Here is a 13,479-nt window from a genome sequence, read left to right on the forward strand (position 1 = left end):
GGGGTGGGGGTGGGGTGGGGTGGGTTTGAGATAGCATACAGAGTGTTGTGCTGTGAGGGGGTCAATTCCAGTTCCAGCAGATGCAAAACTAACTCCAGTCTTGAGTTCTTCAATACTTAAACTTTGATCTAAATATGGAGGCACATATTCTTTGATACCAAAATGCTTAGCTGCATTAAAATCACCAATAAATATTAGGTCTTAATTAACCCATAGTTTAAGAATTAAAATAAATTCAATGTTAAGAATCTTAAAGTTGAACCACAAGTTATTATTATGATATGATTAATTATATACTGAAATTAGTTATGCTAAGATTATCCGATCCTAGTATTATTTCTTATCGATCGTTTAGTTCAATTTGTTCTATAAAAAAGTATAATATACATCACATACAATCTAAGAAGAAGTGGTTTGTTTATACAAATATTCTATATCGTCTAATCTATGCGATCATCTCGTCTAAAAATTTAAGTTATTAGATAAAACACATTATTTCTTAATTATATCGTTAATAATATGTTTCAAACCTATTTTTACATATGCATGCATATACATAGCTCGAACTGAAATTAATGGATTCAGTCGAACCTAGCTACAAAATCCACCCTAGACCCTACTTTTGCAACCTTTTTATGTGTCATTTCAAACTTAACTAACTAATAAAAGTAACTAATAAAAGTATTTTGTAGAATAATTACCAATGAAATCATAAACAAGTTTCCCATTAGTAAACCTTCCTGTTGAAACATGATTGGGAAATTCTCTTCCATAGGGTTTGAAATTACTCTTAATAGTAGTTAATATGTGATTATTGTTTCCAGGATCAGCTGTTGAGTCTCCAAAAACAAGAATTGTAGAAACTAAACTATTATGTTTTTGAGCATGAGCTTTCAATGTTAACACAAGAAGATGTAAAAGAAAAATATAAGAATATGAAAAATGCATTTTGATAAGATATGGAAAATGAATTTGTAGACATCATAAGGTGTTATATATAGGGAAAAGGGCCTGAAAAATATTTCGAACGTTGGTCGGAATCGCAGTTAGGATACCAAATTTTATGAAAGACTTTTTACCGCTGCACTTTTTAAAAGTGTATTTTAAAGGTATATATGTGCCCACGTGACACATTACTATTTAAAAAGATGCAATATTTATGATGTCCACGTGAGCACAATACACTATTAAATAGTGCAAGGGGGTAAAAAGGTCCTCCATAAAGTTCAGTATCGTAACATAAATTTCGGTCAAAGTTCAGATATATTTCAATCTTTTTTCCTCATATATATAGGTAAAGAAGCATGCAGATCAAGACATAATAGTTATTTTGTAGCTATATGAACGAGACAGCTTAAATTGTAGCTATAATCCATAAATATATAAAGTATAGCTATAAAACATAATTAAATTTATTATAGTGATTATTTGCAAAAATCATGTCGTTAACAATAACAACTTCCTAAGAAAGAAAGTGCATGCAGGCAAGAAATTTAGAATTTAGTGAAGTGCAAATCAATGTCACTAAAGGGCCAATGTACATTGGTACATATATAGTACTACCTTAGCAAAGTAGAAAATTTATACTTTTACTTTATTTATTTCTTGTTTTCTTGAGGAAAAAGAAATTTACTTTTGTACTTTATTTTTTTTAGGGAAAAGGGTCAAATATGCCCCTAAACTTTTCGAAAAGGTTTAAATATGCCCCCCGTTTAAAGTTTGGTCCATTTATACCCTCGCCGTCCAATTATTGGTACAAATATGCCCTTATGGGCGTTAGTTGGCCACCTCCAAATATCTAGCGCATTTTACTTTTCTTTAATTGCCTAAATGGATTTTCCACGTCATTTTAATATTACATCGTAGCATTTATATTACAAAAGAGAAAGGGTCAAATATGCCCCTAAAAATCCGACCCATTAAACCCTTTTATTACCCATATTTTATGGTTCAATTATACCCCTCTTTTAAATAACTTATCCTACCCGTATCCGACCCAAAACCCATATCCCTTTTCCCCCAAAACAAATCCCTAATTTCCTAAACTTCCTTTTCCCCCAAGAACACAAATCGCGGCGCATCTAGGGTTCTTAAAGACTTACACAAATTGCGGCGCTAGGGTTAGAAAATCTACGGATTGAAGGTAAGTTTTCTCCCTTCAGTAAATTATATATTCGATTAGGGTTACATTTTCTTATTAGTTAGGGTTATTTAAGTAAAGTCGACGGCATGTGTTGTATTTGATTTCCTTTGATTTATGTGTATCGAAATCACTTGAAATGTATTGTTTTGTTTTAAAATGATGTACTTTTATGCCTTTGATAGCTTTGTTTTGTTTCTCTTTTGGTGGTCTCGAGATGTTGTTTGTCTTTTAGGGCTTACTTTATTATATTTTTGCAGCTTTTAATGTGTTTGGTTTGAGTGGTCTCTCTGATTTTACTGTTTTTTCCATGTGATTTTGAAGAATAATTGATGAAGTTGAAATTGTGTTCAACTACGGGGGTAGTTGGGTCACCTCTGTTGGCTTACACTGAGAAATTGGTGCACTCTTGGCTAAATTTTGACCCTGAATTATTGAGTCATAAAGATATATGTGATGAGTTTACTTCCAAGCTAGGGTTTTCTCGGGTTAAACAATTATTAGTCACTGGGCCCTCTGAAAAGTATTATATAGTAGATGGGGATGATGGAATTAGGGCCATCCTTAGCCTTCTATGTGAGAAATTTAAAGTCGTCAACTTCTTTGTTGTGGAGGAGGGTGAGTTCACTGTCGTTGCCCAAAATATCACACAATATGTTGAATCATGTTGTGTAGATGTTGAGGTTGGTACAGATTGTGAACACAGTCCTGGTTCTGTTGATGAATGGGATCTTTCTGAGGGTGAGGAATGTGATTTAGAGTGGATGGATGTTATTAGCAATGAAAGGGGAAGAGTAGTAGGTGACAGGTTGGAAAGCTTCAAAGAATTGCAAGTTGGTATGACATTTAAAGACATGAAAGAAGGTAGACAAGTTATGAATTATTATGCATTAGCTAACAAAAGGGCTTTGACTATAATAAAAGGTGATACAAAGAGAACTAGGTATGGTTGTGATATAGGATGTCCCTTTAGGCGTTTGATTTCAAAAGATGGCAAAACTGAAGGGTTTAAGATAAAGACTTTCATCAATAAAAACATATGTGAGGAGGCATTTTTTAATGCTAGAGCTGATGCAGTTACTTTAGCTCAATACTTCAAGAACAAGCTTCAAAATAATCCCAAGTATAAGGTAAAAGATATGAGAGGAGAGCTTGAAAATGACTTAAAATTGAATGTGTGTCAGTCTAAACTTAAAAGGGCCAAGAGGATGGCTCTTGAGAAGTTGGATGGAAGTTTTATTGATGACTACAACAAGCTTGAGGCCTATGCACAAGAGCTTAAGCAATCTAATCCCGGAAGTGATGTTTTGATAAATATCTCTAAGGATGTCCTGGCTGAAGGAAAAAGAAAATTTTTAAGGATGTACATCTGTTTTGATGCTCTTAAGAATGGCTGGAAATCTGGTTTGAGGCCATTTATTGGACTTGATGGTACATTCTTGAAAGGTACATGTAAGGGTGTTCTGTTGGTTGCTCTAGGACAAGATTCTATGAACAGTTTCTATCCACTAGCATGGGCAATAGTGGACAAAGAAACAAGCAATACATGGTGCTGGTTTATTGAGTTATTGAAGAGGTCTTTGGACCTTAAAGATGGTGCAAAAGTCACATTCATTTCGGATATGCAAAAGGTATGATGCTGTTTTAATTTACTTGAATTCACAATTTTTACTCACTTTTTAATTCACTTTCGTTCACAAATTTACTTACTGTTTTTACACACTCTTTAACATAATGTACCAACTGTTTTTACTCAACTTGTACTCATTGTACTTACTGTTTTTAACACATATTAATTCTCAACTTTCACTGTTACAGGGACTGATAGATGCTGTTGTCAAAGTGTTGCCTGAAGCTCAACATAGGTATTGTGTGAGACACATTGAGAGTAACTGGTGCAGAAAATGGAGGAGTGGTCAAATGAGGAAGCTTATGTGGTGGTGTGCTTGGAGTTTCTATGTTGAAGAGTTCAAGGACCAATTAAATAAGTTGGGGAAACTATCTGAAGATGGTGCAAGAAATTTGGTAAAGTATCCACCAAAGGCATGGTGTAGAGCTTATTTTGATACTTAGTGTAAGAACATGATGGTTGATAACAACTTCACTGAATCATTCAATGCATGGATTCTTGAGGCTAGAGCCAAGCCAATAATCAAGATGTTAGAAGAAATAAGAGTACAAGTGATGAGATTGCTAGTGAAAAATGAAAAGAAGTTGAAGACTTGGGTTACATATTTCAGTCCGGAATGCATGAAGTTGTACATCGACTACAGGGCCATAGCACATACTTGTAAGGTGGAGTTCAGTGGAGATTGGGGCTATGAAGTGTCTGATGGAGAAGATAGACACACTGTCAATCTAAAGGAAAAGAGATGCACTTGCAGAATTTGGGATTTATCAGGTATTCCCTGCCCGCATGCCATCAAAGCATTAACACACAAAAAAGTAAATCCAATAACTGAAATACATTGGTGGTATAGCAAGGAGGCTTACATGCTAACATATCAAAACAAGATGCAGCCTGTAAGAGGTCAAAAGTTTTGGAAGGTTGATCCTTCAAGTGCAATGTTGCCTCCTTATGTTGTGAAACAATTGGGTAGACCAAAAATGAAAAGGAATAGAGAACCAGATGAAGCAAGAAAAAGAAAGGGTGAATAAATCAAGAAAATATTAATTAATTTTTTTTATATTACTCTTGCAATTAATTCTTTTTTTAAGTGTTTACATTTGTTTATAAAATTCTCAAAAAGTTTTTGAAGAAGCGAGTTAGTAAAATTATCTTTTTATTTATGATTTCTTAAACACCGTCAAAATTAAAAAATGAAAAGAGAAGTTCTTTTAAAAAGTGAGTTAATAAAATGATCTTCTTATTTATGATATCTTAAGCATCATACAAAATAAAAAAATGAATAGACAAAGAGGGTACTCCCTCCGTTTCAAAAAGGATGACCTAGTTTGACTTGGAACGGAGTTTAAGAAAAGAAAAAAGACTTCACCAAAATACCCTTAAATCTTGTGGTCTTAAACATATCACGTGCAAAGTTAAAGTTAAAGTGTTGTCAAAAAAGGAAAGGGGTCATTCTTTTTTAAACAGATTAAAAAGAAAATGGGGTCATTCTTTTTGAAACGGAGGAAGTATCTTTTAACATAAATCCCTTAATTTAAATTTCTGACTTCACCACCAAATACATTCACCATAATATATCATCAAAATCTTAAAAAAAATCGATCGATCGATATTTTTTTTTCTTTATCTGAATTCTAATTCTTGATTCACCCGATGTTTATAATTGGTTGATGGCAAAATCAATAGAAGGACGTATTGCTTTGAAAACATTGTAATAAGTAGCTTGACTTGGGTGGACTGCATCCCAAAACATATAATTTGAAGGATTATTGCATACAATTGATTTTGGATTGCAAAGAATTGATGCTTCAATAAGTCCACTTCCACAACATCCCATTGTAACTTCACTAAATCCTACAAAATATTAAATAATTTTTACACCATCAAATCAAACTATAAAATATTGTTTACAATAAGTAGAATTAATAAATAAAAAAATTAAAGTCGATAATTTACTATAACAAGTTAATTTCTTTGTATTTTAAAATTTTAGTTGATATGAAGGAAATATTTTTCCTGAAAAATTTTCCTTGAATATATTTTCGATTTTCTTACCTTCATTTGCTAAAACGTTGACTTAGTATATACAGAAAAAAATTATTTCAAAAATATTTATATATAAAAAGCGAGCTAGGGGTGAAGGAGGGTAGGAGTGAGTTGGGAGTGGGGCGGGGGTGGAGTCATTTGGAAAATTGGGGGTGTGACGAGACAATTAGTATGAAATGCTACTTACGATACTTATTTTATATATTTTTATTAGAAAAATTATATTTCTAATTTAAAAAAATCTAAGTTTCAGAAAATTTTGACCAATAAAAATTGAAAAATAAAACATAATCCAAAAGTGGAAATTTAATTATTTGGGTTGCTCACCATATTTAATTGGATTTTGTATCATGTCATTTATTGGACTATAGATATCGACGTAGAATAATTTTGTGCCATGAATTTCCATAGTCTTTAATAAACGTTGAAGTAACGAGTTGTACTCTCTTGCAACGGCGGAGTACGATTCGATACATCGACGAGGTTGAAGTACGTCACCGGAATCTATCGTAATAACTATCGGCAAGCACCCGAAAGGCGGAACTCCGGCGACGCCGATCACTCTAGCTCCTTCGTTCATCAAACCCTAGAACAATTAGCATAAAGTTTGTGTATACAAAATATTAGTATCAAACACATTAAATTGATACATATACCATTTGGATAAATATTCGGGCAGGAAATTTTAGTTGCTCAGTTGATTGATTACATGAAGAATCGATTCACTATCACGTAATCCCCTCCCTATTTCCTCTTTCCTTACCTCCTATGGAAAAATTTTAATTTTAGAAATTTAATCAGCTAACTGAACCATGTACGTTGTTCAATTATCAATAAAATAAATTGAAATTAATAAGGTCTTATGTTTAAATTTTTGTGAAGTACAAAAGATGTTACATATTTTTTCTAATTTGTTTAAATTTTAGTGGACAAAATCATCATGTACTTGATCGTTCAAAAATAGAAGATATTCCATAAAATTAATTGAGAAAACAATATAATATTTGCAAAAAAAAGAATTAAAAACTAGTAAAAATTTGGTTGTCTCCAATTAATTGTAGTAATTACGTAACAACACCTAACTCAACACTTCCCCACTTCATAAATCATCATAAATGTTTTTGCTTCCAAATTATTATTATTATAATATATATTTATATCATTTCAAAAAGGCCTATTAAATCACTTCACCTCTATCTATCGTACTCATGCCACTAATATTTTTTTCTTTTTTTTAAAAAAAAAAAAACCCAAACTATAAAGATAAAAATATATGCATACAATCAGATTTTTTTCACATTTACAAGAACCACATGGCTATAATTTGTTATAAAAATATTAGTCCTATATATCTTTTCACATTTATAAGAATCACATGGCTATAATTTATTACTATATCGGTATATCCAGTCTCATTTTATATGCTACATTTTGAATTTAACAGTCAAATAAATCTATATTTGAACTTAAATTTTTTTTTAAATATTTTGAATTATAAATTATTGTGATTCTAGTACTTTTTATGTAGTTCACAAATATATCAATTTTCATTTTAAAAAAATTAAAGATTTTATGCGTAAATTTCCACATCAAACTTAAATTGTTTGACTCTCAAAACATAAAAGGTATCATATAAATTGAAACAGAAGGAGTATCTGATATATACTTACTTGGATAAATTGTTGGACCATTTGCATCAAGAATTGTTGATATTGAGAGACATTATAATATTTTTGTCTTCTAAATGGGGTGTTATAATAATTTACAGCAAAATCATTTGTTCCTGCACTTATTATAAATGCTGCTTTGCTTATTAATATTTTTGTCTTTTCTTTTCCAATTGAATTTTCAAGTTTTCTTTTGTATTCTTTAAAATATTCCAGCTGTTTTTCCATTGTAATTACATCCTGCAATAATAATAATAATTATAATAATCAATATCAAATCACAATCTTGTCAATAATCAATTGATTAAAAAAAAAGATATAATCATTATAGATCGAATCTATGCAATTTTTACAGTATAATAATTGATTATTCACGTCTTACCATCTAGTTATACCTATCATTTTTCTTCTTGGTATAATATAAGTAGTTTATCTTACGATAATATTCGAATCGTTATTTTTAATCATTTTTTTAAAAAAAAATAATTAAATGTCTACCCTTCCACAAAAATAAAGTTGGAACATGGTATGAAACCCTAAGTCTATATCTAATTATATCATTACTAGAAAAGGAAAGCTTTCTAAAAAATAAATGGTATTTTTTTGTTTATTTTTTATGTTTTATAAGTAAATATAAAACATATTATCTTTAGCATTTAGATAAATACTATAAAAATGAATATTATTGAGAATTTGAGATTAGCGTCGAGAGTGGAGATGAAGTATGTGTTAGTATAAGAGACTATCAATGTATAATATTATTTATGAAATTTATTTTTTTTCTACTTTTACGATGAACAAAGAAATCTTTTTTTTTTATTAACTTATATATTTTTATATTTTTTAAATTAAAGGTTAATGCAGATAGTACAAGTTTTAGTTGTTGGGAGTAATTTACTTATAAAGAAAAAAATTCAATGCAACTATGATTCATGTGTCAGATTTGCAAGATTTCAACAATTTTAAATTAATTAATGCACCTAATAAATTGATATAAAGTTGATTATTTGTAATTTTTTGAATTTTTAATTACCATTATGTTACAACTACACTAGTCAACAATGATTTATTTAAGGGAAGTCAATTAATAATCCTTCTATCGAAATCTCAGATCGCGCTATAATGAATATTTTAATTATATCGTTAGTTTTATTATACGAAATAAATGAATAACAGAGACGTACGACTAATTGAGCTGTGAGAGGGTCAAAGCCAGAGCTACCCGAGGCAAAACTAACTCCGGTCATGAGTTCGTCCAAGCTAAGACTCGGGTCTAAATAAGGTGGCACGAAATCTTTGATTCCCACATACGAAGCTGTTACAAAAATTTATTACATTATTTAAATTATATACATTGACAGTTTCACATTTTTAAAAAAAAAATATCATAACAATTAGATAACATTTAAAAAAAAAAAACTCTAAAACCTATGTATATATAGGAAAAATTACTTAGATAAATGCCTTTTAATAAATAATTACTGATTTTAGGGATACTTTTAATTTATTATCATTTATAGCAATACTATGTTAAATCTGCAATATGTATTAAAAGTGAATTAAGTATGCAATAATATGTATTATAACTATTTTATAAAATATATTACGCATTTTTGGTAAGAAGTTGACACATTGAATTATAAGTGTATTAAAACGTGAGATAAATATATTATCCATTAATAAAACTTGTATTATATGTGAATAATAAATTATTTTTTGTAATATGAATTAAAAGTGTATTATAAATGTATTAAAGGTGATAGAATGAAAAAAAATATATTATTGCTATAAATGGTTATAGTATATTTATTTAAGTTTCCCGTATATATATTGGTGATAATATAGAAATTCTTTTTAGGTAACACTCAAAAAAAATTCCTCTTTTTTCAAAATAATTTAACTTTAAACTTTTAATTATATCTTAATGACACGATTTATCATCACAAAAATCAAAATAATAAAGTATTTCTTTTCTTGTAAAATTTCATGTTCGACCAGTCAAAACATGTAAAATGAAAATGTAGATCATAATACATCTTAAAATGACATGATAGAGCAAAATTTACATTTTAATGTAAAACTAGATCTCCCTGTAACAGTGTTTCATTATAATGATCACGTTTTCAATAAAAGTACTATTTCCCCTATCTATGTACATGAATAATGCTACGTACACGATGCAATCATAAATATTTTTGACTATAGGTACGTACGTACCTAAGTAATCTGTAACGAGACGACCATTAGTGAACCTCCCGGTGGGAACGTGATTCGAGAAATCGCGACCGTACGGCGAAAAATCGCACTTTGCGATGGTGTTTATGTAGTTGTTGTTGCCGGAATCAACCGTGGAATCTCCGAACACAAAAACAGCTGAAACTGTATTGTTAAATGGCCTTTGCAATTTTTTATAATTATTATTATTATTATTATTATTATTATTTAATAATAATGTTCGACCTTGAGTTTTATTTTGGAAAATAATAATGAGAAGAATGGGCAAAAAGAGAATAATTTTACAAGGAAAAATCATTGTTGAAGAATAATAATCGGGAGAGAAAAAAAAATTGTTGAAAAAATTAGAATGAGTTTTTTGGTCTATTATAATGTGTTGTATATATAATGGCAAAAATAAATAAAAAATTGTTGTGTGTAGGTACTATTAATAATAGCAGTGGACCTCTATATAAATTTAAAATATACAGTATTTTTTAGGATCCTTCTCTTTTCGGATTATTTTAAAGATCTTTCGTACGATATTTAATTTTGAAATTAATTTTATGTACTAGAGAGTTTTCCCCCTAAGGCATCCAAAGGCCCTTAAAACGCGACTTCATATGCTTGTACACATGTGACCAGTAACGAAAATAAATAAATGATATAGCCTAATGGTGATCTAATTTTTTTTCGTAAAAAGTAAGAAATCTCGCATATTTTAACCAATTTAATTGAACATAATTTCAATCGAGTCGTTCTAACTTGTTACCCTAATTTAAAATGATATTTATTTGTTTCCTTCGAATATGTAATTTTTTATTTTGATCACATATTTTAAAATTCTTTTTTATTTCCTACTGATCAAATATAGGTCCACTTCAATTATTAATGATAAATACAACAAAATATATTTATTCTGAATATATATACAACACACAGAAATCATCTCAAAAATAGCTCATGAATTCTTCAACTGTTTTTTTTTCTTTTCCATTATTGTTTATGCTCTTGTGGTCCGATCCTTTTTCACATGTGAATCTAAGATATCGAATAAATTTTACGTGTATTTTAAATTTATATTAAAAAATTAATTAATATATAAGAAATAGTTGTAGTACATGGTTTGATTTCATTTAGGCACATACGAAATAATTGTTTTTAAATTTGAAATTATTGAGAATTTATAAATTTCAAATCATAAATCAATTTATATTTCTCTGAATTCCGTATATAGAGGGAACTTAATGTACCGATTCACTGTATTTTAATTATATATATTTTTGTTTATAATAAAAATATAATTGGATCCTTATACGTGGTATATCTTGTGTGGTTATGACAATATTCTTTATTGGAAGATTCCAAAAATGTGTTAAAATATAATATCAATCAAAATCATTCCACTTGTCCATCACTTTGTCAACACCGTAAGAAAATGGTGAATTACATGAAATTTTTTTTGGAAATTTCCATGAAAATTTGTAGAAAAAGATTTTCTACAGATTTTCATACTAATTTCCAGAAAAATTTCCATGTAATTCACATTTTTTTTATAGTGAAAAAGGAATCAAGCTATTAAATTTTTGCACCACACCTTCACGTAGATCGAAGCGTTATATCAAGTCAGTCAAGTTATAATATATAAACGTGTTTTTGTAATTTGTTTTTAGCTGATAATTATGTCTTTTATTTTTAAGTGTATAAAATAAACGCTATAACTTATTTGCATGGTAATTCACGTGAAATGCACTCGACTTTATTTGTATATCTACTTAGTCATTTTTATACAAACTTAAGTATCGATTTATATACACATCAAAAATTAAAGAAAAACAACATAAATCTCAATCGAAATCGAATTAAATTAAAAAATTCCTTTGGGGTCAACTAGTACGTCCAATATTATATAAGGACTTTGATTCTATAGATATTATTTATCACTGGATGGCAATAAAATGCAATTATTTGAACAATAATTTAGAAGTTCCAAATATACTTTTACGTGACTCCCATTATTACCATGAAAAAATTAATTGGACTTCTCCAATTATTTAATGATTTATTTGAGATCGAAAATAATATTAGAGACTTTTATGAGCTGATAGATTTACGAAAAACATATATAAAAATATATTGCAAATGTCAAGGATATGTTCTAATCCTTTTTTTTTTGATAACGTATATACATTGATAATGTGAAGAATCATTACATTATCAATATATTTAAATTTATTGTAGTAAGTAATTTATCTTATTTTTCAAACTATTTGTGATTTCATTTGTTATTTATGAAATGGTATCAACTTTCAATATTCATCTTTTATGTGATTTCGTAGTACAATTTTATTCTTATTTTTATCTTTTTATAGTTACTCAAGCAGGTTGAAATATATATTATCATAATAATAATAGTAGAAATGGAATCATTTTTGTTTTGATATTTTAAGCAAATTCCTATAATTTAATTTATAAGCCTAAGTTATAAAAGTCATTTCAAAAAAAAAGATCAATGTATTTGTTGAAAATTTCAATTCAATTTAAATAAAGGCTTAAGTCATCGATAGCCCCTTAAAGTTGTCCGCATAATTCATTTAAGACACCTCAACTGAGACTCTTACCTATTAGACACTTTAATATCAATAAATATTTATCTATTGAACATAAAATAACAACTAGCTTTACAAATATGGTGCGTGTAATGCACACTCATTATCTTGACAAAATCACGAATAGAACTACGACACGTGGCACATGGGTCCATAATTTTAATTTTGAAAAATAAAAAAATGTTTTTCTACCTTTAATAATATATAAAATATTAAATTGATTAAAAAAAAAAAATCTTTCCCTCCACCCCATCTAACTTATTGTCCCTTTCTTCTTCATCTTCTTCTCTGTTGTTCCACAATCGCCATTCCTCGGCGATAACAAAAAAGAAAATGCCTAACCCCATCTCATTCCGAATTCATCCACCAAATGTTTTCCTCTTTCATTTTCTTCGTTATATGCTATACCTCCGACGACTATTCCGATTTTGTAAATATAATCTATCTTGATAAATTATTTTGAAATCGACAAGGAAGAGAAATTAAAATTATATCAAATATTTTATAGCATTTCTAATAAGTTTATGAATGGTGATAGTTGCTCAATTGGAATTATTGAAAATAAAAATTTACAGATATTGATCAATATTTTAACTCCAAATCGTCCATTCTTTTCTTCTTCTTGAAAATTCAACAGGTACTTTGTGTACAGAAAATAAATAAAAAAAATGAATCATAACAAAAGATAGAGAAATTTGAAGTTTTTAAAATGGTGGGTTGAAGGAAGATGAGTGTTGGGGTGTTTTTTTTTTTTTTATGATTTAAAAGATTTATGTTTAATTAAATTAATTTTTTTATATATTTAGTCAATGCATGCCAAGTGTCAACAAAGTAGCAGTATTCACGCGCTCAGCAGCAGTGAGATACACTTATTTTGCCACATCAGCGTTTTGTGTTTAATAGGCACATTTCTTGAATAAGTTTAGGTGTTCAATAGGTATAAGTCCTAGTTCAGGTGTCTAAGTGAATTATGTGGACAACTTAAAGGGACCGCAGATGACTTAAGCCTTAAATAAACAATTCTATGTTTCACTAGTACATATGTATTTCATACATTACATATATGAATTAAAATTTCATATGATTCGACAACCAAAATAGAAATGTGATTTACACTATATGTATTATTTGTGAGCTATGGCACTGTATTAAATCACATAAAATTTGAAGGAATTT

At 28.9% G+C, this 13,479-nt stretch overlaps 1 protein-coding gene and 1 pseudogene across 1 annotated transcript; one reads left to right on the plus strand and one right to left on the minus strand.

Moving 5' to 3' along the window:
• Positions 1–2,472: 2,472 nt before the first annotated feature.
• On the plus strand, positions 2,473–4,798 carry LOC107002132 (annotated as a pseudogene).
• A 437-nt stretch (positions 4,799–5,235) lies between these two features.
• LOC107032277 (GDSL esterase/lipase At5g45960-like) lies at positions 5,236–10,060 on the minus strand. Its single transcript, XM_015233864.2, has 5 exons — positions 9,698–10,060; positions 8,665–8,795; positions 7,484–7,720; positions 6,141–6,399; positions 5,236–5,621 (listed from the first exon to the last, which is right to left on the minus strand). Exons 1-5 carry the CDS (start codon positions 10,011–10,013, stop codon positions 5,425–5,427), a joined length of 1,140 nt encoding a protein of 379 aa, XP_015089350.1. The 5' UTR covers positions 10,014–10,060; the 3' UTR covers positions 5,236–5,424.
• Positions 10,061–13,479: the final 3,419 nt, after the last annotated feature.

This window comes from Solanum pennellii, chromosome 10 (assembly GCF_001406875.1).
Source record: "Solanum pennellii chromosome 10, SPENNV200".
NCBI classification, from domain to species: Eukaryota; Viridiplantae; Streptophyta; class Magnoliopsida; order Solanales; family Solanaceae; genus Solanum; species Solanum pennellii.

Coding starts and splice junctions, on each gene's coding strand:
- LOC107032277 (XM_015233864.2), bottom strand. CDS start 10,013: ATGATTTTTCCTTGTAAAATTATTCTCTTTTTGCCCATTCTTCTCATT. Junction 8,796..9,697: donor TCTCGTTACAGATTACTTAG/GTACGTACGTAC, acceptor TTTTTGTAACAG/CTTCGTATGTGGGAATCAAA. Junction 6,400..7,483: donor TGGTCCAACAATTTATCCAA/GTAAGTATATAT, acceptor TAATTGTTCTAG/GGTTTGATGAACGAAGGAGC.